Source organism: Chiloscyllium plagiosum, chromosome 20 (assembly GCF_004010195.1).
Source record: "Chiloscyllium plagiosum isolate BGI_BamShark_2017 chromosome 20, ASM401019v2, whole genome shotgun sequence".
NCBI lineage: Eukaryota > Metazoa > Chordata > Chondrichthyes > Orectolobiformes > Hemiscylliidae > Chiloscyllium > Chiloscyllium plagiosum.
The window spans coordinates 4,026,844-4,039,923 of record NC_057729.1 but is presented as its reverse complement, the minus strand read 5'-3'; the positions used below and the strand labels follow the sequence as shown (position 1 = coordinate 4,039,923).

At 40.3% G+C, this 13,080-nt stretch overlaps 1 protein-coding gene across 2 annotated transcripts in view; it reads left to right on the top strand.

Annotated features, from left to right (window-relative positions):
* The window catches only part of slc35c2 (solute carrier family 35 member C2), a 36,585-nt gene extending 24,709 nt beyond the window's left edge, over positions 1–11,876 (top strand). For both annotated transcript variants that reach the window (XM_043710131.1, XM_043710132.1), the window contains 4 exons: positions 5,198–5,281; positions 6,319–6,494; positions 7,698–7,827; positions 10,977–11,876. In XM_043710131.1, the coding sequence (XP_043566066.1) occupies positions 5,198–5,281; positions 6,319–6,494; positions 7,698–7,827; positions 10,977–11,104 (518 nt within the window). In that variant the 3' untranslated portion in view covers positions 11,105–11,876. The remainder of the gene's footprint in view (positions 1–5,197; positions 5,282–6,318; positions 6,495–7,697; positions 7,828–10,976) is intronic.
* The last annotated feature ends 1,204 nt before the right edge of the window (positions 11,877–13,080 follow it).

Here is a 13,080-nt window from a genome sequence, read left to right as displayed (position 1 = left end):
AGCAAACCATGATTTTTTTTAATCTGCTGAAACAAATATTTATTTGGCACACCATTGGTAGAATAAATTACAGTGCACAATTTCTTTGAGTTTGTAACTAAACATGATTAGCCCCCCATATGAGTGTAACTGGCAGAGATGTATGAGGATGGAAGATGGGGTATGTTGGATGATACATGGATAGCACATTGGAACCAACGACATAGGAAGGAAAAAGGTCGAGATTATGAAGGGAGATTGCAGAGAGTTAGGCAGAAATTTAAAAAGGAGGTCCTTGAGAGTAGTAATATCTGGATTACTCCCGGTGCTACGAGCTAGTGAGGGCAGGAACAGGAGAATAGAGCAGATGAATGCATGGCTGAGGAGCTGGTGTATGGAAGAAGGATTCACATTTTTGGATCATTGGAATCTCTTTTGGGGTAGAAGTGACCTGTACAAGAAGGACGGATTGCACCTAAATTGGAAGGGGAATAATATACTGGCAGGGAAATTTGCTAGAGCTGCTCGGGAGGATTTAAACTAGTAACCAGGATACAAATGTTACAGGAAGGATAGAAAGGGAGGCAAGAGAGGAGGGGGAGTGGCATTTTTGATAAGGGATAGCATTACAGCTGTGCTGAGGGAGGATATTCCCGGAAATACATCCAGGGAAGTTATTTGGGTGGAACTGAGAAATAAGAAAGGGATGATCACCTTATTGGGATTGTATTATAGACCCCCTAATAGTCGGAGGGAAATTGAGAAACAAACTTGTAAGGAGATCTCAGCTCTCTGTAAGGACAATAGGTGGTTAAGATAGGGTATTTTAACTTTCCAAATATAGACTGAGACTGCCATAGTGTTAAGGGTTTAGATGGAGAGGAATTTGTTAAGTGTGTACAAGAAAATTTTCTGACTTTGTGTGGATGTACCTACTGGAGAAGGTGCAAAACTTGACTGACTCTTGGGAAATAAGGCAGGGCAGGTGACTGAAATGTCAGTGGGGGAGCACTTTGGGGCAAGCGACCATAATTCTATTCGATTTAAAATAATGATGGAAAAGTATAGACCAGATCTAAAAGTTAAAGTTCTAAATTGGAGAAAGGCCAATTTTGACAGTATTAGGTAAGAACATTCGAAAGCTGATTGGGGGCAAATGTTCCAAGTAAAGGGACGGCTGAAAAATGGGAAGCCTTCAGAAATGAGATAACGAGAATCCAGAGAAAGTATATTCCTGTTAGGGTGAAAGGAAAGGCTGGTAGGTATAGGGAATGCTGGATGACTAAAGAAATTGAGGGTCAAGAAAAAGAAGGAAGCAGATGTAAGGTATAGACAGGATAGATTGAGTGAATCATTAGAAGAGTATAAAGGAAGTAGGAGTATACTTAAGAGAGAAATCAGGAGGGCAAAAAGGGGACATGAGATAGCTTTGGCAAATAGGATTAAGGAGAATCCGAAGCGTTTTTACAAATACGTTAAGGACAAAGGGTAACTAGGGAGAGAATAGGGCCCCTCAAAGATCAGCAAGGCAGCCTTTGTGTGGAGCTACAGAAAATGAGGGAGATACTAAATGAGTATTTTGCATCAGTAGTTACTGTGGAAAAGGATATGGAAGATAGACTGTAGGAAAATAGATGGTGACATCTTGCAAAATGTCCAGATTACAGAGGAGGAAGTGCTAGATGCCTTGAAACGGGTAAAGTTGGATAAATCCCCAGGACCTGATCAGGAGTACCTTAGAACCTGTGGGAAGCTAGGGACGTGATTGCTAGGGCTCTTGCTGAGATATTTGTATCATCAATAGTCACAGGTGAGGTGCCGGAAGACTGGAGGTTGGCAAACGTGGTGCCACTGTTTAAGAAGGGTGGTGAGGACAAGTCAAGGAACTATAGACCGGTGAGCCTGACCTCGGTGGTGGGCAAGTTGTTGGAGGGAATCCTGAGGGACAGGATGTACATGTATTTGGAAAGGCAAGGACTGATCAGGGATAGTCAATATGGCTTTGTGCGTGGGAAATCATGTCTCACAAACGTGATTGAGTTTTTTGAAGAAGTAACAAAGAGGATTGATGAGGGCAGAACGAAAGATTTGATCTGTATGGACTTCAGTCAGGTGTTTGACAAGGTTCCCCATGGGAGACTGATTAGCAAGGTTAGATCTCACGGAATACAGGGAGAACTAGCCATTTGGATACAGAACTGGTTCAAAGGTGGTGGTGGAGGGTTATTTTTCAGACTGGAGGCCTGTGACCGGTGGAGTGCCACAAGGATCGGTGCTGGGTCCTCTACTTTTTGTCATTTACATAAATGATTTGGATGTGAGCATAAGAGGTACAGTTAGTAAGTTTGCAGATGGCGTCAAAATTGGAGGTGTAGAGGACAGCGAAGAGGGTTACCTCAGATTACAACAGGATCTTGACCAGATGGGCCAATGGGCTGAGAAGTGGCAGATGGAGTTTAATTCAGATAAATGCGAGGTGCTGCATTTTGGGAAAGCAAATCTTAGCAGGATTTATACATTTAATGGGACGGTCCTAGGAAGTGTTGCTGAATAAAGAGACCTTGGAGTGCAGGTCCATAGCTCCTTGAAAGTGGAGTCGCAGGTAGATAGGATAGTGAAGAAGGAGTTTGGTATGCTTTCCTTTATTGGTCAGAGTTGGGATGTCATGTTGCGGACATTGCGGACATGTTGCAGATATAGGACATTGTTAGGCCACTTTTGGAATATTGCATGCAATTCTGGTCTCCTTCCTATTGGAAAGGTGTTGGGAAACTTGAAAAGGTTCAGAAAAGATTTACAAGGATGTTGCCAGGGTTGGAGGATTTGAGCTATAGGAGAGGCTGAACAGGCTGGAGCTGTTTTCCCTGGAGTGTCGGAGGCTGAGGAGTGACCTTATAGCAGTTTACAAAATTATGAGGGGCATGGATAGGGTAAATAGGCAAAGTCTTTTCCCTGGGGTCGGTGAGTCCAGAACTAGAGGGCATAGGTTTAGAGTGAGCGGGGACAGATATAAAAGAGACCTAAGGGGCAACTTTTTTAGGCAGAAGGTGGTACATGTATGGAATGAGCTGCCAGAGGAAGTGGTAGAGGCCGATACAATTGCAACCTTTAAGAGGCATTTGAATGGGTACATGAATAGGAAGGGTTTGGAGGGATATGGGCCGGGTGCTGGCAGGTGGGACGAGATTGGGTTGGGATGTCTGGTCGGCATGGACTGGTTGGACCGAAGGATCTGTTTCCATGCTGTACATCTCTATGACTCCATGACATGGATAGAAATTGAACCATCAGAATATTACTAAAGGTTTGATTTATGCCCTGGAGCTAAAAGAACAAGTTGGGAAATCTCCTGAGGCAGCAGATTTGCCTCTGTGGAAACAACTCTTGCACATACATTTTGACACTATTGGTATTGGGGAGGGGAAGGTGCAGGTCTTCAAGAAATTGTGGCCATATGTGGTGGGCTGATTATGAGGATTGCCTCAGCTCTGATACTTCAGCCCATCCTTCAGTCCAGTTGTACAAAAGGTAATGAGACCCTATACGCTTGATTATTCCCCCTCCCCCACTTTCTCCATCATTAACCATGCCCCTTTGTAGTCTCAATGCACTTCCTTAGCAGTCACCCAATTTCCTTACTACTTGGGGCATATCCACTACAGGTAGAACTCCGGAACCATGTAGAAACGAAAAAGTTTGACAATATATGAAACCTCTCACTCATACACATTTATGTAAAAATAAACTCCTTTATGAAAGGCAACCTAAATCTCATTGAGTTGTCAGTAAAAACAAAGCAACTTCTATTTGCAAACTATATTAAATCGTTGAATGGATTTTTAAAACTGTGAATCAAAATTGCTGAAATAGGTGATTTTGAAGATTTTGAAACTCTGTCAAGCATTCATAATCTCAGTTGTAGTAAGAGCCCTTGAGGAATGTCAACCATGAAGTTTATTGAAATGTAAGAAAAGATGATTTTTTTTCCCCCAAACTATGTTAGATGACTTATCAGGGGTTTAAGAGACTAGTACCCGAAATAAACTGATTGCCTTACAAAGAAAGGCGAGACAGGCTGGGCCTGTATCCTGTAGCGCTGGGGAGAGTTGTAGGTGATTTAATTGAAATATAGAAGATCCGAAGGGGACTTGACCAGGTGGGTGTGGAAAGGATGCTTCCTCCTTGGAAGGGGTCGAGCACTTGAAGTCATTGTTTAAAAACAAGGGGCCACCCAGGTGTGGCAGAAATAATTTTCTCAGAGGACTAATACTCTTTTGGAACTTCCTCAAAAGGCAGTGGATGCAAAAACTTTAAATATTTTTAAGGCCGAGGTAGATAATTTCTTGGTTACTAAATGGATGACATATTATCGGGGGGGTATGCAGGAATGCAGAGTTGAGGTTAAAATCAGGTCAGCATGCTCTTACTGAACGGCACAGCAGATCTGATAGCTGAGTGGCTTACACATGTTCCTTGTTCATATGTTTTTCATTAAATAAAATTTATGCCTCCTCCATCATTTGTGACTCCCACACTGCAGCTTAAGACCCTTGGAATCTGTAAACATCTGTTTGCTTGAACTCGGCAGTGATTTCAATTGACCCTGCTGATTTTTAGTTTCCCACTGTTGGTAAAAAGGGGGGCAAAACTCTGAATGTAGCTCTGATCTACTATTTTTAAAGGCCTCCAGAGTCAACAGAACTCTATGAAAATCTGGCCCAAAAGTACATAGCTCTTGTCAAAAATAACACTCAGTGATTATTGTCCAAGTGTTCTGTCCCAGATTTTTGAGCCCCATGTCCTGTTCTGATTACATCTAACTCCAGAATCTTGATATTTATTCATGGTCTGAGCACGTATTGTGATTGCCAAAGCTGCCGCATGTATTCTTTCCTGTGCTGTACAATCCAGAATTATCAAGGTACACTTTATGTATTCTTGATACGGAGAGATGTGCAAACTCTTGTTGATTTTCTCTTTTTTAATTTGAAAAGGTTTCAAATCTCATGATGGCATTACGTATCCTGAATATTTTGTAATTTCAATTATTGCCAGTGATATATGCCGTTTATTTTTTCCTTTTTTTGTGTATTTTGGCAACAATCAAACCAATAGCGTGAACAAATTTATTTTTAAATTGAAATCAAGTTTCTCTACTTAATTTTCTAAGGCATGTCGGGAATTAATAAAATGCTAAATTTGGATCTGTCTTGCTCAGGTTTACAGAATCCCATTGACACCATGTACCATCTCCAGCCGCTGATGTTCATAGGCCTTTTCCCATTGTTCCTAATCAATGAAGGTATGTTTGGTTGTTTTGTTAAGATAATGGCCAGTGCCAGATAATGGCTGATCTGATTGTGGCCTTAACTCCACTTTCCTGCCGGCCCTCCATGACCCTTGACTCCATGACCCTTGACTATCTTTTGAACTCGTTCTAAAAGGACAAAAAGGCACTGGAGAGGATGGAATAAAGATAAGACAAGGATGGTATTAGAATTGAGAGGCTATATTTCTTAAGAAACCTTGGGCAGCTGGTGCTGTTTAGAGGTCTTTAAAATGATGGAAGAGTTTGATAGGATGGACATGTACACAGGAGAATAAAACTGGAAGACACAAGTATAAGATTGTCATCAACACATCCAGTAGAGAATTCAGGAAAGATAAGCCAAACAGTGATTAGAATATGAAACTGGCTAGAGCAAATGGTATTTTAGGTTATTAAAATTGATGGAATGAAGGGAAACGAGATAAGTAATCGAGGGAGAAAGGATTGGAAGGTTATGCAGATAAGGTTGGGTGAGTATGGGTGGGAGGAGGTTCAATGGAGTAAAACTAATAATTGAACTCACTGAAGAGAAATAAGGAAGTGCAGATGTTGGAAATCTGAAACAAAAGCAGAAATTGCTGGAGAAACTGGCAGCATCTGTGAGGAGAAAGCAGAGTCCATTTTGGGTCCAGTGAACCCCCTTCAGAACCTAACAAGAATCACTGGATGCAAAACATTGGCTTTGTTGTTCTCTCCATAGATGCTGCTCAACCTGCTGAGTTTTCCAGCAATTTCTGTTTTTGTTTCAGTTGAGTTAAATCGCCTTTTTTTCTGTGCTGTACATTGTGTTCTGCAGCAAAACCCGAAGGCTGTGGTGAAATTACTTCATCACATTCCTGATGAAGGATTTCTGCCCAAAACATCAAATCTCCTGCTCCTTGGATGCTGCCTTTTCCAGCACCATATTTTTTTACTTTGATCTCCAGCACCTGCAATCCTCACTGTCTCCTCATTTATGACCTAACCAGTCTTCTGTGGACTACTAATGTTATGTTTTCCCCTTTCTCAAGGACTGAGCCTGTCTGCATCGGAGAAACTGTTTCGTTATCAGGAGACATCAACGTTGCTGTATATGGTCTTTGTATTGGCTGCAGGGGGAGTTTTGGCATTTGGCTTGTGCTTCTCTGAATTTTTATTGGTTTCTAAAACCTCCAGCTTGACCCTATCTGTAGCAGGCATTTTTAAGGTGAGTCATTTTGGTGCTATACCTATCAACATAACATTGTTGCACTCATGTTGTTTGTTCCGATGATGAAAGCAAAAGGAAATACAGGTGCTGGAAATCTGAAATAGAAACATGCCTTCCTAACAATGCCTACTGGATTATCAGTGTTTGTATTGGCCCATTGTTGTAGGAATGGCTTGAAATTCTCAATCTGGTTTATCATAGTGACACATAGACTATAAACCCAATTTTTACTTTAACCCTGCTTTTGATTTAAATATGAAAGAGAATGTTAGGTTGGTGGGACCTGTCATTTTTAAACCTCTGTCTTTCAAATGTTTTGAATTTCTTTTTAAAAAATGAGCTTTATTTGACCAATTTCCAAATACAATGGAATTGGATGTTCGAATCCTTCCCACCCGACTAAGCATTTTACAACTGGGTTTTATGCCAGCTGAGAATATGTTGCAGAGCAGACTAAATCACAATAATTGAGCTCAATAGACTTTCTTGTTTTTGTGGAAAAAAATACACGCTACCAGACTTACTGAGTTTATCCAGCACTTTCTGTTTTTATTCCTTGTTTTTGTATTTTCTTCTGCTGAAGAAAAAGCCCACCATTTTGCACTTTTACCTTACTAATGTTTAGATATTCCATCATCATATTGTTCTTAAGTATCTTATTTGTTAATGAAAATTGTTCTGCATTTGAAGAAAATTAAATTCAAGGAAGATAATCCACTGAACCAGTGTAATGTGGTGACAAAAAAGAGCTCAAATGTATTTTGGACAGTGCTTTATCTGCACTGATTAAGACAGAACAATGGCTAGCACTGCTGCCTCAGCACCGGGGACCTGGGTTTGATTGCAGCCTCAAGCGTCTGTGTGGAGTTTGTATGTTCTGCCCGTGTCTGCATGAATTCCCTCTAGGTGCTCCGATTTCCTCCTACAGTCCAAAGGTGTGTAAGTTAGGTGGATTGGCCATGCTAAATTGCCCATAATATCCCGGGAGGTGCAGCCCCTATGTGGATTAGCCATGGGGAATGCAGGGTTACAGGGGTGGGGTATGGAGCTGGGTCTGGGTGAGATGCTCTTCCGACAATTGGTGTGGATGTGTTGGGCCGAATGGCCTGCTTCCACGCTGCAGCGATTCTATGATGATTCCCTGGATGGGAACAAACTTGTTGAAATAGATTCCATTGGACCTTTCTGCTTCTCTTGCAGGAAGTGTGCACGCTAGTCCTTGCCAGCCATTTGATGGGTGATCAGCTGAGCACGTTAAACTGGTTGGGATTTGCAATGTGTCTCTCTGGAATCTCTCTCCATGTTGCACTTAAGGTCATTTATTCAGAAGGTAAAGTTACTTTTCTTTTTGAAATTATTGCTAACATTGCATTTGAATTCCTAACTGCCAACTGAAAGGGAAAGGCTTCGAAAATCTGAAGCACAAAGAGACTTGGGAGTCCTAGATCAGGACTCTCTTAATGTTAACATGCAGGTTAATTTCATGATTAGGAATTCAAATGCAAGAGGGCTATAATATAAGAGTAAGCATGTACTGCTAAGGCTCTTTAAGGCTCTGTTCAGACCATATTTGGTGTATTATGAGCAGCTTTGGACCCCATATCTAAGGAAGGACGTGCTAGTGTTGGAGGGGGTGCAGAGGACGTTTACAAGAATGATCCCAGGGATAAGGACTTATCATACAAAGAGCAGTTGAGGACTCTGGGTTTGTACTGATGTAGTTTAGGAAATTGAGGGGTGATCTCATTGAAACTTACAGAACACTGAGAGGCCTGGATAGAGTGGACGTGGAGAAGATGTTTTCACTAGTAGGAGAAACTAGCATCCAAAGCCTCAGAATGGACCACCATGCAGAGCTGAGATGAAGAGGAATTTCTTCAGCCAGAGGGTAGTTAATCTGTGGAAGTCATTGCCACAGAGGGATGTGAAGGCCAAGTCATTGAGAGTATTTAAGACAGAGATAGGTTCTTGATTGATAAAGGGAACAAGAGTTGAGGGAGAAGGCAGGAGAATGGGGTTGAGAAACATATCAACCATGATTGAATGATGGAGCAGACTCGATGGGCTGAATGGACTTCCATTTGTTTGTCTTGTGGTCTTGTGGACTAATGACTTGAAAGTGTTGAATGTTTGGTTGAAGCAGTCAGATCTCCACAAAGCCCGGAGCTGTCTTTTTCTGTTGCAGTAAAAAACATCTGAAGCCTGAAGATAGTCATTTTATTTCCTCTTTCCAATCGCTATAAGCAGTGACTTTTAAATGATAAGTCAAAGACCTTTTATAAGTATGATCCAGTCCCTCAACTTCTGCCTCGGGACCCTCCAACCCCACGGCATCAATGTGGATTTCACCAGTTTCCTCATTCCCCCTCCGCTTTTGCCCAAAACATCGATTTTCCTGTTTCTCGGATGCTGCCTGACCTGCTGTGCTTTTCCAGCAGCACACTCTCTACACCAGTCACTCTGTGCCTCCTGTAAACAAGTGAAAATAATTGGACGGCTTTCAAAAAGCAGCTGTTCTGATCTTCATTTTAGCAAAAGGGAGAAGGAATCATTGAACTGCCTTCCCAGTCTTTCCCTCCACCCGAGCACCCATGTTTTTTTATCTGTCTGTGTGTGTGTCCAGAGGGGGAGTTTATAAGTTGGTTAGAGTTTTAGCTAGTAGTTATACGTCACCTGTTAATATAATTGTTTATTTGTGGTTAAATTCTATTTATTTGTAAAAAATAGTAATTTTGATTAGTACAGAAACCTGGTCTATATTTTCTATCAAATTGGGTCTAAAAGACAGTACAATTGGGGAATCCTGCATACTTTAAAAAAAATCTTTAACTGTTATGCTAAATAACGGGGCTTGATTTCCATTGTAAGGCATAATGGTAGAAGAATGAGGGGGTGATCTTATGGATAATTTTTTTTCTCTGAAGTTTGAGACTCTTTGGAACTCCTTTCATCAAAAGGCAGTGGAGACAAAGTTTTTGAATCTTTTCAAGGTGGGGGTAGACAAATCTTAGCCTTTGCTTCACTTTTTAAGTCATCAGGGTAGGCAGAATTGAGGCCACAATCAAATATTGATTGAGTGGTTACTGATGAGCATTTTCCCCTGGCGGAGGAATTACTAACAGGAGGAGATAATTTTGTACGTAGCCTATTGAGCAGTGAAACTGGGAAACAAAAAGTTGTGGAAATTAGGGTCATTTGGACTTTTCAAGTCTGATTGTTGTTAAGAGAGTACCAAGAGATGTGGAGCAAAGCTAGATAAATGTAGTTGAGTTACAGAATTGTTGTGATCTGATTAAGGGGTTGAGTGACCTCTCTACATATGTTCTTATTTTCCTCAAATATTTCTTCAATGCCTAGCTTTATCATGAGCTCAAGGTCCACCAGTTTAATGGATTCTGCTTGAATTCAGCCAAACTAGATGTACTTATTTAAGTTAACAGTTTTCAAGTTTATTTATGCTAGTGCAAGCTCATGTTAGTGCCATTAAATTTTCTTGAGCTATTCTCACTTACAGAATCAGGGCAAGTAACATTCACACCACACAATGACCATCTCCAATAAAAGACAATCTAACTAGGTCCCTTGACATTCATTGGTGTTGCCATCACAGAATTTCCCATTAGCAACGTCCTGGGGTTATCATTGACCAGAAACTCAATTGGACTCAACATTCCCCACTTGCCCGGATGGGTGCAGCATCAGGAACACTCAAGCTTGTCACCATCCAGGACCGACATCACATCCATAAACATCCACTCTCTCCACCAATGACGCTCAGTAACAGCAGTGTGCAATGTCTAGAAGATGCACTGAAGCAATTCACGAAAGATCCTTACACAGTACCATCCAAACCCACAATAACTTCCATCTAGAATACAAGGGCAACAGATACATGAGAACACCACACCTGTAAATTCCCCTCCAAGCTATTTATCATGCAGGGTTAGAAATATATTGTCATTCCTTCAATGTCACTGGGTTAAAATCCTGGAATTCTCTCCCTTTGGGCATTGTGGGTTCACCTACAAAACGTGGACTGCAGTGGTTCAAGAATTCAGTTCGCTATCACTATCTCAAGCACAGCTTGGGTAATAAATGCTAATCAGCCATTAACACCTTCGCCCCACGAGTGAATACTTTTTTAAAAAATCTTGATATTACGAAACATGGGCAATTTCATCACCTCATTCATTCTCAGTGATTTATTGCAAATCTTTTAAAAATGAGAGTTATTTCATTGGATATATAGATTTGTACTTGGAAATCCTCAAATAAATGCAGTAATTGCAGTCATACTGACTGAAAGATGTGACAGTTTTATGTTTTGAGTACATACAAAGTAATATTGCAGAAGCCAAAGCTAGCCAGTGAAATACATGTTATAACTTCATGGCAGAGACTTGTTGATAATTTCATTGCTCATTCAGAGTTTCACTGACAGGCTGACTGCCTTTCTATTGTTGGCTATCTCCCTTTCAGATGCCTTGAAAGACAAAATGACGAATAAAATCCATGATATGGCAATGACAGAGGTTGGTATGGAACTACTGCTCAAGAATGAACAAGCAAATGAGGACAGTGATGAAGAGGATGTCATATATCAATGACTCATTGTGTCTGTTCTACAGAGAATCTCAAGGTTCTGCATCACATGACTTACATTTGCTGTGCAAAGGTGTATCTGTATTATGCTTTAATCGTCACGTCTGTGTTCCAGTCCATGATTGGAATTAACTAGATTGACACCTATTGCTTTAAGAATGGAGTTGTCCTTCTGACCAAGTGTAAGGATTAAGATATTGAACCATTGGATACATTTCCATACTGTCACTAGGAGTTGTGAAATTTGTCTATGATGATTTGAACTGTGGTTTAAAATAAAACACCCACCCGCTCACAATTGGATATGGACCCTCCAACTACAGGTTGTTATTGGAGAGAAAATATTTTAAACAACTTTGGGAGAAAATGCTGTTGGTTATGCAGTATTCATGGGAGCATTTTGAACTGCTAAATCAAGGGTTTTTGCAAATGTATTGGGCAACAAAGTAAAGTATTGCTTCCGATTTTATTTGTATTCTGTAGTCCGCCAATACCAATGTCCTCAATACATTTGATAGCAATGCTGATTTTAATTGAAATGTACATACCTGCAGGAAAACAGCAAAATGCCACTGTGATTGATTTGTGGAAAGAAATCATACTACTATAAAAAATCTATTCTTTATTTTATGTTTGTAGCCAAGAGTCAATGGAGTTAATAGAACTCAAGTTTAATTTATTTTGAGCACATTTGATTGACCTAGTGATACTCTAAGTTTCTTACGTAACATGCAACCTTTATGTGAAGAAAATGAACTGGAAATCCAGAGTGTGTTCTGTTCAGAAATATTTGGCAAAGAAAAAGCACTCTAAGGTCACCCCTGTATCCAGTACATTGTTTATTGTGGGATAATAGACATGAAGTCTAGGTATGTTCGAACTGATTACAAACCAAAAAAAACTGATAAAATTTACAGTTAACGTTTTAAAATATGAATGAAATACTCATGGCTCTATATTTCCCTACTTTGTAATTAAACACTGCAGTAAAACTTCTTCAATGGCACAAGGAAAAATGCATGGCTAGGAAAGGGACTGCAGTCTTCTACTTGAATGTCCACTTTCTCAATTATGTGACCAGTTCTCCCTTACATTTTTCAACATGTGCCTCCTTGAAGTTCCATGCCATATATTCCATATCCTGTGCATAAAAGTAATGCAATCTACATCAGATTCTTTCTTCCATGTTTGACCCTCTGGTTCTACAACTCATTTATTCCCTCAAGACATTGAATAATCTCCACGTGCATTGTGATACCTGACTTGAGGTTTCACCATTACCTGACCAGTGTGTTCATGGTACACAACTAAGCTTGAATGTATGCATTTTAAATCTTGCCCGCTCAAACTCTATCTGAAAAATCTACTACCCATTTCTGTGCCATTGGTTTCTTCTCATATAATGATTTCTGGCTGATTTCTGATTTCTACCTCCAACAGAATCATAGAATGGTTACAAACAAGTGGCCAACTAAAACTATATCTGTACATTTGAGCAAAGCTGATGTTACAAAGATCATCCTTTATTGGGGATTTGGATGTAGGAAATTGAACAATTAGTACAGGGGTACCTGGAAAAGTTCTTATATTATGAGCTTTTAATTCTGAGTTATCTTTATCCCATGATACAAGCTCTCTTCATCTGACAATTTAGGCTCCACCTAAATTGTTAGTGTCTCAGTTTTTCCCGTTCTTCTATCTCTGTCTCCCTCCACTCCTTCTATATCCTTCTTTTCTTCTCCCCTCACCTTTCTCTTGTGTATCTCTTCCACCATTTCGTATTCCCCTCCTTCCTTCCTTCATCGCATACTCCCTCTGTGCTCTCTCACCCTCTTTCTCTCTGAGCATTGATAATCTGGATATTTAAGGAAATTAAACTTTTTTTTTTAAACTGTGAAATATTTTACTTATTAAATCATGAGTGATTTTAATAACAGCTGGGCTCTATGTACATTTTAAATGCATCATGTTTCACCTCAGA